The 13,147-nt window shown below is 39.3% G+C and overlaps 1 protein-coding gene across 1 annotated transcript in view; it reads left to right on the forward strand.

The window, feature by feature from the left end:
- Positions 1-842: 842 nt before the first annotated feature.
- Positions 843-13,147, forward strand: part of GUCY1A2 (guanylate cyclase 1 soluble subunit alpha 2) — a 442,918-nt gene continuing 430,613 nt past the window's right edge. The window contains exon 1 of the mRNA XM_069080535.1: positions 843-1,840. Coding sequence (XP_068936636.1) covers positions 1,553-1,840 — 288 coding nt within the window. The 5' untranslated portion in view covers positions 843-1,552. The remainder of the gene's footprint in view (positions 1,841-13,147) is intronic.

Genomic DNA, 13,147 nt, shown 5'->3' on the forward strand with positions numbered 1-13,147 from the left:
ATACCTAGCGGGTTCTTCCTCCAGCAGGACGAAGCACTGACTGGCGAACCGTCTAGTCCCTGGCACGGGTTCTTGCACGGAGTTGGGTCAACGTGTTTGTTCTTTTCTTTCCTTCCCCTGGGGTTTCCCAATTTTAGGGGAGGCAGGTGACTACTTGGAATGTGGAGATATCTTAAACTGAATAACAGCTTTTCCTTCTGCTTCTGCACTCACCTGTTAAGCGTGGCAGGAAGACCGGAGAAAGGGCAAAGATGTAATCAAATGTCCACTCCCCAAACAATCTTGTCCCCATCTAACTTTAATCCCACACTAAATGCTCCTCATCTTGCCCCAAGGGAAGAGTCTTCCATGAGTCTTTTCAGGTCCTCACACTCAACCTGAGAGAGTTCATCCCTTAGGGCTTTCTTTCTGAAGTCTCGAAATGGGGGGGGGGGGGAGGAAGGGGGTTGTGTCAAAGGTTTGCTACAGTGACTTTCCACCTATCTCGTTTTACCCTCCCTTCCCCCTCCCCCATTACTTCCCTTTCCAAGAGTTAACACTACTTCAGGCAACAGCCTCTCCATAAGTGGGAATCCAGAGATCTGGAAATGGTAGAGGCAAGAGAAAATTGGGTTAGGGTCATTTTATATCCCTTTTATCTTGAGCTCTGCACTTCGACCCCTCGTATCCCCTATCCCAGTCTATCCAGCTGGGAGGGAAAAGGAGGAAAGCAGAGTTAAACACCCGGGGAGTGGGGGGGGGGGGGGGGGGGGGGGCGGGGAAGGGGGGGGGGGGGGGAGGGGGGGGGGGGGAGGAGGGAGGGGGGAGAGAGAAGAAGGGGGGGGGGGGGGGGGGGAATGGAGGAGGAGGAGATGATAAAAAGAGAAGGAAGGGAAGAGTAAGAAGAGAGAAGGGAGGAGAAAGAAGGAAAAGACTGGAGGGGAGACAGAAAAAAAAAGGGAGATAAGAGGGGGTAGCAGAAGGATTTGCTTTCAAAATCACAAGGTCCCCCAACCTCCTCCCGCCCCTTCTCTCACACACGCACACATACACAGGAGCGCGCGCATACACACACACACACACACACTCACTCACACACACACACACACTCACACTCACACTCACACTCACCCACCGCCCGCCCGCTCCCCTCCCCGAGAGCGCAGCGCAGCCCGGGTAGAAGATGCGCTGAGGCTAGAGGCAGCAGTGGCGGTGGTGGCGGCAGCGGGAACCGCGGCGGAGGCGGGAGCGGGAGCCGGGAGCAGCAGGAAAGCCTAGCTCCGGCAGCCACCGCCACAACCAGAGCCGAGGTACTACTGAGCTACCGGAAGGGTAGAAGGTGACCAGGACGCCTGAAGTTCCCGCCATGAGCAGCCGATTCGCGGGGCTCCGCGGCCCCAGGAGTTCCTACCCGTCTGAACCCGCTGGTAGCTCCGCGCGGCCGCGGCACATCTAGTTCTGCCAGCTCTGCTCCGGGTCCCCGGCGCCACCCGGCGCCTCCGCCACTGCCACCGGAGCCGCCACTTCTGCACAGAGCCTTGGCCGTCGCCGCAGAGGCAGCAACAGTAGCAGCATGTCTCGGAGGAAGATTTCTTCCGAGTCCTTCAGCTCCTTGGGATCGGACTATCTGGAGACCAGCCCAGAGGAGGAGAGCGAATGTCCCCTGTCCAAGCTCTGCTGGAACGGCAGCCGGAGCCCTCCTGGCCCTCAGGAGCCCAATGCTGTTGCTACCGCCACGGCTGCCACGGCCACTGCCACGGCTACGGCCACTGCAACAGCGACGGCAAGGCGTGTACAGCGCCGGAGACGGGTCAACCTGGATTCTCTGGGCGAAAGCATCAGCCGCCTGACGGCGCCCACGGTGAGCGCCTGGCAGCAGAGGGGTGGGGGGCGGGGGAAAAAGGAGGGAGGTGGGCACCGGGGAAGTGGGGAAAGTTGGCTGGGGAGAGGGTCAGGGGGTGAATGAAGCGCAATGGGACAAGCTTGGCCACTGGAGGGGGCAGCGGGACCTTTCACCCTGACGCACTTCTTTGGTCACCTTTGCATCGCTCTTCATCCCTCCCAATTTAACAGCTCCTGATTTTGAAAAAGATGGGGTGATACAGGATTCGGGGAACACGATCATTGTCTTCTTGTCTCTCATTAGGCTCTTGGGTTGTCTTTGCACCCCTTTTGAAATCGGCCACCTCAAGAGTTTGGTGCCCCTGTTCTTCACCCCCTAACACCCCTCTAACATTCTCTGTTTTAAACTTCCTGAGCTTTTCTTTAACTACTTCCTTCATCCAATCTTTCATTCTCCTTCCAATACTCATTTAATTTTCCTATTGTTAAATATCTCTTTGTTAACATTCCCATTGTTAAACATTGCTCTCCTGAAAACCTTTTTTGCTACTCCTTGTCATCTTATCTGCCAGTAGACTAACCTTCTGTTTTCTGAATCTGACACCTATAATTCAGGTTGCCTTATTTCCATAGATCATCACTAACTTCCCACCAAATTACTTTTAAGAGTTGCCTCTTGTCCTGGAAACCTCTTATTAACCTATCCATATCTCTGCCCACCTTTCCAGCTCTCATTTGGTTGGAGACAAAGTGATGGCATTTTTCTCACTCCTTGTTAGTCCCATTTCTGGTTCATTCCCCAAATGATTCTGATTCATTTTATGTCTTTTCTCTCTCTCTCATTCATTACACTTCCATTCCTTTTATTCTCTTAAGTCTTTCCCCCCATGTCTCCCTGGATATGTACTGTATCTCCCTATTTTCAGATTCCTCTTTCATCTCAAATTTACATCACATCCACTTGGTCCTTGAAATCCTTAAAAAAAAAAAATCAATTCAACCCTTATTGAAAGTCTTCTTTCTTGGTCAGGTCCTTTTCCTTCTGAGTTTACCAACCCTTATCCATACTTTCTTATAGGGAGATACTCTAGATCATTGTCTAGATAGCAATGCCTCCTGAGCTGTATAGTTTCTCCTACTGTGTCCACTCTTTAAACACCCACTCTGATGTAGCTAGACTGCGAAAGAGAGATAGGTATGTAGGTAGGGGAGACAGACAGAGAGAGAGAGAGAGAGAGAATCACCACATTGTGTTTCTTTGAGCCCCTTGAGTGCTTTATTCAGTGTCTCCTCTCTTTTTCTCCCTAAAAGCTGGTTCACTGTCACCTTAGCCTTGATCGCAGACCAGGCTTCTGACTCAAGAGAACTTCTCCCTGTTGCCCAAGTACTTGTGGTTGCTTTAGAAGACTCCTGATTGCCCATTATGAACCTGAAAACAATTTGGCTGAATTTAAGACCTTCCTTTGGGAAGATGGGAAGCTCTGGGATTTGGATAGCTGGTCTGGTGCAGTGGAGTATTGGGGAATCAGGGTTCCATGGTTTGTCTAGATTGGTCAGGAGTCCAGGGGCTTCTGGGAATTCATTATGGAAATCTAAGCAGTGGGAAATATTGAAGAACTATTAGAAACTTTTATTTAGAATCTATGAAAATGATCCCCCCCACACCTTTTTCTGTTATTTTTCTCTTTCTCTTAATTTAACTCCTACTTCTGAATGGAAAAGCTCAGGCATAAAATCTAAGCAAGGTTATTTTCTCCACCAGAAGGGATTGAATGAAGTAAGTGTACAGTTCTCAAATAGGAACATCAGCTTGGTAGTGCACAGCCTTGGGGGGTGATGTTATGTCACAAATCACAAAGTGGATGCCCTAAGAGGAAAAAAGCCTAAGACACACATATAGCAACACATACTTCTGTGATTTATGGTAGTACAAGGAGGGGAACAAGAGTGGAATTTGTTTCCTTTATACACTCTTCATAGAAGAGGTTTTAAATTTTCACAAAAGAAATAGATTTTTGATACAGTGATTTTGCTGTCATTTTGATTAAGATGAATGTTTGGCTTTGTTCGAAAGCATTTTGCCTTTCCACAGTTATCCCAGATTGCCTAGGAAGCAGGAATTTACAGAAGACTCAAAAGTAAGCCAAGACACTCTTACCTACAACCACTTAGACAACTTCTTTGAGGTGTGGAGAAATCAAATATTTAACACAAGAATAAGAACCAATGGGAACCTTTAGAATTCATGATTGAAAGATACTTATTGATGTCAATGAAAATATATGTACCAAATGGGAAATCTTTAGTATCTAGAATGTTTTTTTTTTAAATACAGGTTTTTACAAGGTATTGTGTGACTATTTCATTCAGGATTTAGTTTTGTCTTGTATTAACTGATGTTTAGCAGTCATTTAAAGTCTAATTTGGAACATTAAGTCCTTTTGAATAATGGCCTAATCAGTACTAGTTGGCCAAAGATGTCCCTGTCAGAGTCATTGAAGCACAGTCATTGAGTGGATTAGGTTTTGAAGCTGCTTTGGTTTTGCTACTCACCTTCCCCCATTCCCCTCAATTTCTTATTGCTCTGCAAGTTGGGACGAATTGTCCCAAAAAGTTCCATTGAAAATATCAATGAGAAAAATCATATGACAATTTCACTTCCCAACTCAGTCAGAAAACAGGACCTCTCTGAATACACCTGAGAGGCTAATAGAAATCCTAGGCATTTTCCTCTTAGTTCAGCTGAATATTCCAATATTCTGAATCACAGTGGATTGAAATAGCCACTTCACTTTTAGTTTAGGGACTGATGTGGTGGCACTTTTGGCAGTCTTTCATAGTATATTTTGGGACTGTTGGTGGTGGGCTCTGATAACTATTTTCTTCTTATGGATCCATATTGAAGAAAGCAAGTAGGTAAAAGGAGATTAATTTAATTAGGAAATAAGATAATTGAAAGTGGTTAATATTAGTGGATGATTCAGCATTTCATTTTTATTCCCAGGAGAAGATCTTGTAGATTTTTCACAGGAGATATTTTAGTGGCTTAGATTTTCATAGAACTTTTCAGTTTACCAAGCATTTTCCCATTCTTGATTTCCTTGCCCTTTTGAGGTAGGGAGGTCATGTGTTGTTATCTCCAGTTTATAGATGAGGAAATGGAGCTGACTGCAATCATCTTGTTATTACTAATATGTACCATGGTGTAGTGGAAAGGACACTGGGCTTGTAGGCAGGATGACATCGCCAATTGCTCTCTTTCATTGACTAGCTGTGTGATTAGGGAATTCACCAATCCTCTCCAAACCTCAGTTTCCTCATCTATTAAATGGAGGCAATATTATCCGTACTCTCTAACTCACAGGACTTTTGTGAGGCTCATCCATAATAATGTATGTGTAATGCTTTAGAAATGTCAGTCATTGTTATTTAATTGACTAGGGAAACATTCAAAGTGAGTGCATTTCATTTATTTTTGTAGTATGATCTTAGCTTTTAGAATTATTGGAGTGGTCATAAATATAACATTTCCACAACTAATATGACCAACACAGGACAAAATATATGTTCTACAATGGGAGATAGGTCAGTAGAATCATCTGCATAGATTAGTTCTCATAATTTTGAGGGTTTTAACTCTTTTGAGAAAAGATGTCCACATTGGTGTGCTATTTCATCTGAGTATATTATTCACATTTTGTAGAGGAGAAAATTGAGGCACTGTGGAATTACATGATTCCTCCAAAGTTAACTAGCTCATGATGGGTCCAGGCCTTCTGACTCCAAGTCTTACAACATACTATCTTCCATTAACATATACTACCTCAATTATTTCAAGGCCTCCAAGATTTTGACTATTTTATTTTGAGGGAAACTCCCTTGAGGGAAAGCACAAAAAGACAGGTGGCACAGTGGATTGAGTGCTGGACCTGGAGTTAGAGAGACTTCAGTTCAGATGCAGCCTCAGACACATTTCTCTGTGACCCTGGGCAAAGGATTTCAGCTTTGTCTCCTCAGTTTCCTCATTTGTAAAGTTAATGATAATAATAGCACCTACCTTCCATGTCTGTAGTGAGGATAAAATGAGAAAATATTTGCAAACCTTAAAGCAATATGTAAACGCTAGTTCTGATGATGATGAAAAATCCTAAAGTCATACAAGTAACCTGTACTTTATTCACTATGATTTCATGGGGCACAGCTATTACCATCACCATCTTTGTCATCATCATTCCCATAAAAAATTATACAGGACTGAATTAAAAAATGAAAACTGAATTAGAAGTTATTTAATTTAAAATAATTTAATACTTGGGAACACATATGGAGAAACAGCTGGGATTTTCACATCTAGAGTGAATTTAGTAACTAATTTATTCTTGATTTTTTTTTCTTACAACTTAAGGAACTTAGAACATTGGCATTAGACATCAGTTTTAGGTCTGCCCTATAGGGTCAGTTGGCTACTGAGAGATGTTCCATGAGATCAGAAATGATTTATTAGTATTCCTTGCAAGAGAAGAACTAATAGCACTTTTGGTACAATACTGCCTAAAGCAGAGGGATTTGGGAAGCATCAGAGAGGAGATCTGCAGAAATAGAAGTATCATAATAGGATGACTGCCAGGTTGAGAAGGCAAAAATGTTGAGAGAGAAGACCCAAAGAGAACATTCAAGAAGGGAAGATGAAAGGGAATTAGTATTCAAGGGGCAAAAGAGTTCTCAGTATTTAGGAAGGGCAAGTTGCTTTTCTGTGAGTCAAAAATGGAAGGAAAGAAAAAATGAGGAGGAATAAATAAAATCACATTTAGCCTCTTCTAATACTAAATATGAATGGATGAGTATCACCTGGAAAAGTAATATAACAAACATAGAAGTAATGAATGAGTAATTTAAAAACCACAAACATTAGTTTATTTTAATGTATATTTAAAGAAAGTCGAGCTTGTTTTTTGTTATTTGGAATGTGAAATTTGACACCTAATTTTGACAACAGGATTGTTACAGTTAGAAAATTTAGCTAAGATCGATTTTGGTGGATTGTAAGTTTTTAGCTTTATATATATTAGAAAATATGTTTCTAATGTATACATATCTATCAATCTATAGTCGTTTGTCACATTGATCCTAAAATTTATTGAGTCATATTAATTTCAGTTAATCATATTTGAACATCTTGAAATCATCTCTCTTTTTGATGTTTTTGAAAATTGGTTTATTTAGTTATCTATTTATTATAAATGTTTGCAGAATGTGTTTAAAACAGTCATTACCTACACATTGTATGTACACATATATACATAAACATGTATGTATATATACATAAACGTGCATGTATATATACACATATACATATATGTGAACACATGCAAAACATAGATATGCAGAAATATACCACATTTTAGGTAGTATTGCATTGTAATAAATTATACAAATTAATAGTTAAACATCTTTTAGCACCCTATTGCTGTGATTTTAAAAGGCTCAGATTTAAGTATTTCCATCAAGCTACTGAAAGATAAATAAACTTATAAAAATAATTTCCACATTTCCTTTCCTAAAAATAACCAGAAATAGACATTTTGAGGAATGGCTGTATTTTTAAAATAGAATAATATTGAATAAACAGATAGAGGGAAAGGAAATTGCTTACTTAAACTGCTTTATTATTCACAAAGTTTCTTCTCTGTAATATACAAAATGTTGTGTACCTGTGTTCAGGAAAGCCTAATTTGTAAGAAGCAGTAATTACCTAGACTAACGTTATGGATGTCTTATATATGTATGCTCTCCTGTATTAGTATTTTGTGTCGAGATTAATCGTTAAGCCTTTGGCTATATGATTAATTTTGACAGAGAAAAATGGCATAAATGAGCATTAGATAACATGTAGAAATGACACATGATTATATATTTTCTGCTTGAAGTATATAATTTATCTACCTTGAAGGACTCCAATATGTGTGGGAAGAACATTTCATTATGCATTTTTCTCCAAAACTTTGTTGTCTCTTGTAATTTTTACTTTTAATTTAGGATTACATGTGTATACATATACACATTGTTCTAAAAACGTTTTTGAATTATCAGAATTTAAAACTCCATCAAGACTTTTAGGACAGCCTATGTTATATAAACATTTATATATTCATATATATATATATATACACAGATACATATGTACATGTTTATATAATATGCATATGCATATATAATGTGGAGCTGTAAGAAAAGCAAAATGTTTATTATAAGGATCTTTTGTTGAATACTTTAATAGAACTGTAATCTCACTAATGTGGATAACCCTGCAACAGAGCAGATTGCAATTCATTTATGCCATGCTGTCTCATTCTGTGTGACAATTGTCCATATCCAACCAGAAGTCCTCCATAGGGATTCTACCCAGTAGGTTAGAATCATTTCTAGATATTATGTGGGTACCAGAGGAGCATCTTGGCTATCTGTCCAGTCATTATCCCTGACTCCTGCTATATCACTGGTCCATCAGTCACCCATTTCTCTCATGATAACCTTTATACCATTTCTCCTGAATAATTTTTTCATTTGTGATATGCCCATCATATGCTTCTCCATTGTTCTTTGAATAACCCACAACTTAAATTTTTTGGAGAGTGTGGTATTCATAACTCCCAGCCACATAGCATCACTGGAAATATGCTGATTTTAAAAAGATGGCCTTGGGTTTCAGGGATAAGCTTAGGGGCATTAAAATCATTTTTGAATCCCCCAAAGATAAACCAGTCTGCTCTTTGGTCACTCCTGTTCAATGCTATGCCTGATTTATTACTCTCCCCACTAAATGCCTATCAAAGATCAAGCACTCATGTACCAACTCTGTAGATCAGTCTCTGAATGAGAGAATTCTTTTTTCCATTTAGTATTTCTTGTGTGGATAGTTACTCTTAACTCTTTTGAAATATTATGGGTCTCATTAGGAGTTTCTGTAATGTTCTGGAGTTTATGTAATCAATATGTGTCTGTAATCAGGAGTTTAGCACAGTGTAAGTGCATAGCAAGAACTTTATAAATGCTTCTTGACTGATGGACTGATGGAGGAGCATCTGAAAGACCTCATCATTCATAAGGAAATCACTCTTTCATTTCTACTCTGCTCTGGACATGCTCTGTGATAATAGCAAGTATTTTTAGCATTTTTCTTGAATGTGGCAGTAAAATAGTTGCTTTTTCTGAACGACTATATTGCCCACTGTATATCTTTAAAGAGCTTTAGTCTTTCCCACTGGAATTATACACACATCCAGGAGCAATTTAAACATCATGTATTCCAGTACTAAGCTGTGAGAATATTTTTAGGTGCAACATGTGGCTGCCATATGGACTTCAGTTTTTTCTCAGTTTTTGTAGGAAGTGTGATCTAGAGATTCAGTCCAAACCTTTAAGTTCCCACTTGAAAACCCTTGCTCTAACCTTGACATTTTTTATAGCAAAATCTATTACCCTCACACTATTAGGAAAGTTTAATTAGTCCTAGTTTTCATTTTTGCCCTTTTGTGGTATGTTTGGTCATGTCAAATACATTATTTAGATTTGCATTCATGTGACAGGAGCCATACTCAAATGCTTAGGCCCATCTTCACTTTGTACTAAGAGCTATTGAATAGAATTTCAGAATAAAGGTTTTTTTTTTAAATAACAAACAGGTTGAATAGTATCTTTTCCCTATCAGTCTTGAAGAGCAGTCTGTTCATATCTATTATATCACGTAAATGGACTGGAAAGTACCTAGGCATCATGAGAAACTCAATCCATCCATTTGGATGACTCATATCTAATATAACTTGGCTTAGGTAGAAGATAATCAAAGAGAGAAATCTTTGTTAGGAACAGCGTCATTGGTTACAAAAAGCACCTCTTTGAGGTTTACAAAACTATCCTCCAATGCTCCTGGATGATTGGGTTAGCAGATCTACAGCTATGAGCTGTAAGTTTCTATGTAAAACCAACAAGAAGGCTTTGGGTGATTCAGTTTTCATCCCAATCTGATTTATAAACTTTTTAGGTGTCTATTTTTGTTTCAATATAACGTAAGCAGATATATCCATTCAAAATTTTGATGATCAATTTGCTTTGTGCCAATCCATAGCACTTTCCCCACTTACAGTAATAGGCTTTTTTCCTCCCTGTACTCTCACATTTTTACAGAAAGGTTGAATGTCACAACCACTGGTCCCTTTTGTGGCTCCTGTGGTCAAGATCCAGTAACAACTTCTTTTAGTTAATGGAGTCAGGATAGGGAGAAGAGAAGACAAGGTAAAGGAAGTGATAGTAGAGTGGGAATAGTGGGGGATGTCAAGTTCACATGACCGTCAGAAGGGACTACTTTCCCTCAGTGTTTTTAGGGCACTGGGGTGTCCACTCATTTGATGTTGTACTCTTACATGGAGGATTCACATAGTTCTCTCTTTTTTAAAGGGTCTATGGGAACTAAGGTTCACTTCCAGTATCCTGGGTCCCCATTGTAGGGTCACCTATATTTATGTCCTTACGTTAGCCTCCATAATAAGCCCTTGAGTTGTGACTGACTCTCCCTCCACTATACTACCCTCTAGTCAGAAAGTATAAGATGGCATTAACAAGTTCCATAGTGTATTTTCTTTTCTCTCTTTTGCTTTATGTCTATAATTTTTCCCATAGGGCACAGGAATTATTTGAGGGCGGGAACTGTTCCTTTTTTGCCTTTGTATTTCTCCCGTAGAAGACAATACCTTGCATATGGTCAGAGCTTCTTAAATGCGTTTTGGATTGAATAAAACAACAAGACTTCAAATTTGGTCATGTATCAAATACATGTAAGACTAAAATGGTTTTTATAAATAATGTTAGCATGTAATTAATAATTATTTCATTTGTTTTGCAAGAATGCTTTAAAAAAAGGTAATTCAGATGCTGTTATCTCTATTTTATAGATAAGCACACCTTTTCTCAAAGGATTTAATTAACTTTTTTATGATTCAATGACTTGTCTATGCTAATTAGTAGCAGACACAGGGCTAAAATGTGTCTTTGATTCTAAGATCAGTTCTTTTCCCAATATCCTGGACCAGGTCTATAGTCTAGGTGAGTCTCTTGGCCTCTTTCAGTTCTTTTCCTTAAATGTGAATAATAATACTCTCACAACTCATGCAAACTTCCTCACAATGTTTCAGTGAGAGTTAAATGCAATGATGTAGGTGGAGTACTTTGGAGCAATAAAGCACCTTGCCAATATCAGCTATTATTGTTATTATTTTAAACTTTGAAGATCTATAATTTCAGCAATGTGCATATTCCTCTATTAATGCACGGTAAACCTTCCATGATATGTTAGATGGTATTTAAGAATTACTTGACCAATTGATTTATCACCTGCAGTCAATATGGTGCTATTTTTTTCAGATTTGTCTACATTGCCCTTTAACATCAACATAGAGTCCTTTAAGGGGTAAGTGTTAGAAGTTTTCCTAGCATGGACCTATCAAGCCTTGTATAGCCTGATTTGAGAGGTCAGGGCCACTTCCACATGACCAGGAAACGTTGTAGTAGGACTTTAGAAGAAAATTAATGATAGTAATAATACAATATTAAGAAGCAGTATGGTAAAGTGGAAGGAATGCTATGCTTGGAGCTATAGAGAATGAGTTCAAAGCCTCCCTCTGCCACATGCTAGCTATGTGACAGTGGGTAAGTCATTTATCTTCTCTAATTCTCAAGCAAATCTGTAAAGTTTCTAGCACTTAGCTCAATATCTGGCACAGAGAAGGCACCTAATAAATGTTTATTGATTGATTGACGTATCTACCAAGTTGTTAATGGGTTGTGATCTGCAATGATGGAGGGGGTTCCCACACTGAAAGTCCCTCACTCTGCTGAAATCACAGATTTCTTAGTAATAATATTACCTATTAATAATATTAAGTTATTTCCAATATATCCTGAATCCTACTTCAGAGAATGTAAGCTCCTTGGGGAAGGGACTGTTTTTGACTTTGTATCCTCATTACTTATCCTGTCTCCAGGATAAAATTCAGACTCCTCAATTTGGCAATTTAAAATCCTATGTAATCTTCCAGACTGTTTCCCAGGTACATACATGCTCCTCTTCATGTACTTTATGGTCCAATCCAGGGGTGGGAAACTTGTGGCTTTAAGGCCACATGTAGCCTGCTTGGTACTTAAGCGTGGCCTTTTGACTGTCCATCTTCTGACACTCCATCTTTCTTCCTTTATACAGATTGTTCTCATGCCTTGCAAACTTCTTCCTCTCCTCTACCTCTTACAATACTTAGTTCTGTTCAAAGTTCAGCTCAAGTGCTTCCTTTTATACTATCTCCAGTTGCCAGTCTCCTTCCCTTTCCTCACCCTCTGGCAAGTAAAATTTAATTTCTAATTTTTATTATTATTATTTTTTACTATACCTGTGACTTCACTGGTGTAGTAAGCACCCAAGTAAGAGACTTCCTCTTCCAATGCAGATAACCTTGTATTTACTTTGTTTTCTATTTACTTATGTGTGTACCTTTTTGTTGCCACTTGTAGAATGTAAGCTACTTTAGGGCAGGGACTGCTTATTTATTGATTTTTGCCTCCCCAGTGCCCAGCACAGTACTTGATATATTGGAGACAAATCTGTGGGTTGACTGAATAAATGCTTAGTCCCTGGTTATTGAATCCTAAATGAATGCTATTGGTCTGCACACTATGACAACTTCCCTGCCTGGTTGAACTGATGTTCTTGCTTCGGCAGCCTGTTTCTGTCCTTGTGCTAGACTCATCAGTAAGAGTGGAAATCAGGTCATCTATTATTATGACATTATAAATTATAGTGCTTTTAACTTTGCAAAACACTTTCACATCTATTTTTTTAAAAATTGATCATCATAATGGCCCTGTGTATGAGAAAGAGAGCAGATAGTATTTTCACCATTTGAAAGAAAAATAACTGAGCCACTGAGACTTTAATTAATTAACCAATCAAATATTTATGGTATACTTCCTGTGTGTAAGGCATCACTACATCATGCAAGGTGCTGTAGTGTATGCAAAGAGAATATGAAATAGTTTCACTTCTCAAGTTAAGTCTAGTTGAGAAGATGACATTTTTCCTCAAATGTAAAATGAGGGATCAGATTTTTTCTAATGTCTCTTCCAGTTATAAACCCCTCTTATTCTATGACATCATGTGAAAAGTTAAATAGCAATTTGAGATTAGATAGCAGCTTTAAAACACAAGAGAATAAAAATATATCAACAAGCACTTATTAGGTTCCTCTTATGTGCCAGGTGCTGTGCTCAGGATAGGGCAAAG

This window comes from Petaurus breviceps, unplaced genomic scaffold (genome assembly GCF_028583685.1).
Source record: "Petaurus breviceps papuanus isolate PSGF00001 unplaced genomic scaffold, PetGlider_PUasm1.0 91133, whole genome shotgun sequence".
In the NCBI taxonomy this organism is placed as follows: domain Eukaryota; kingdom Metazoa; phylum Chordata; class Mammalia; order Diprotodontia; family Petauridae; genus Petaurus; species Petaurus breviceps.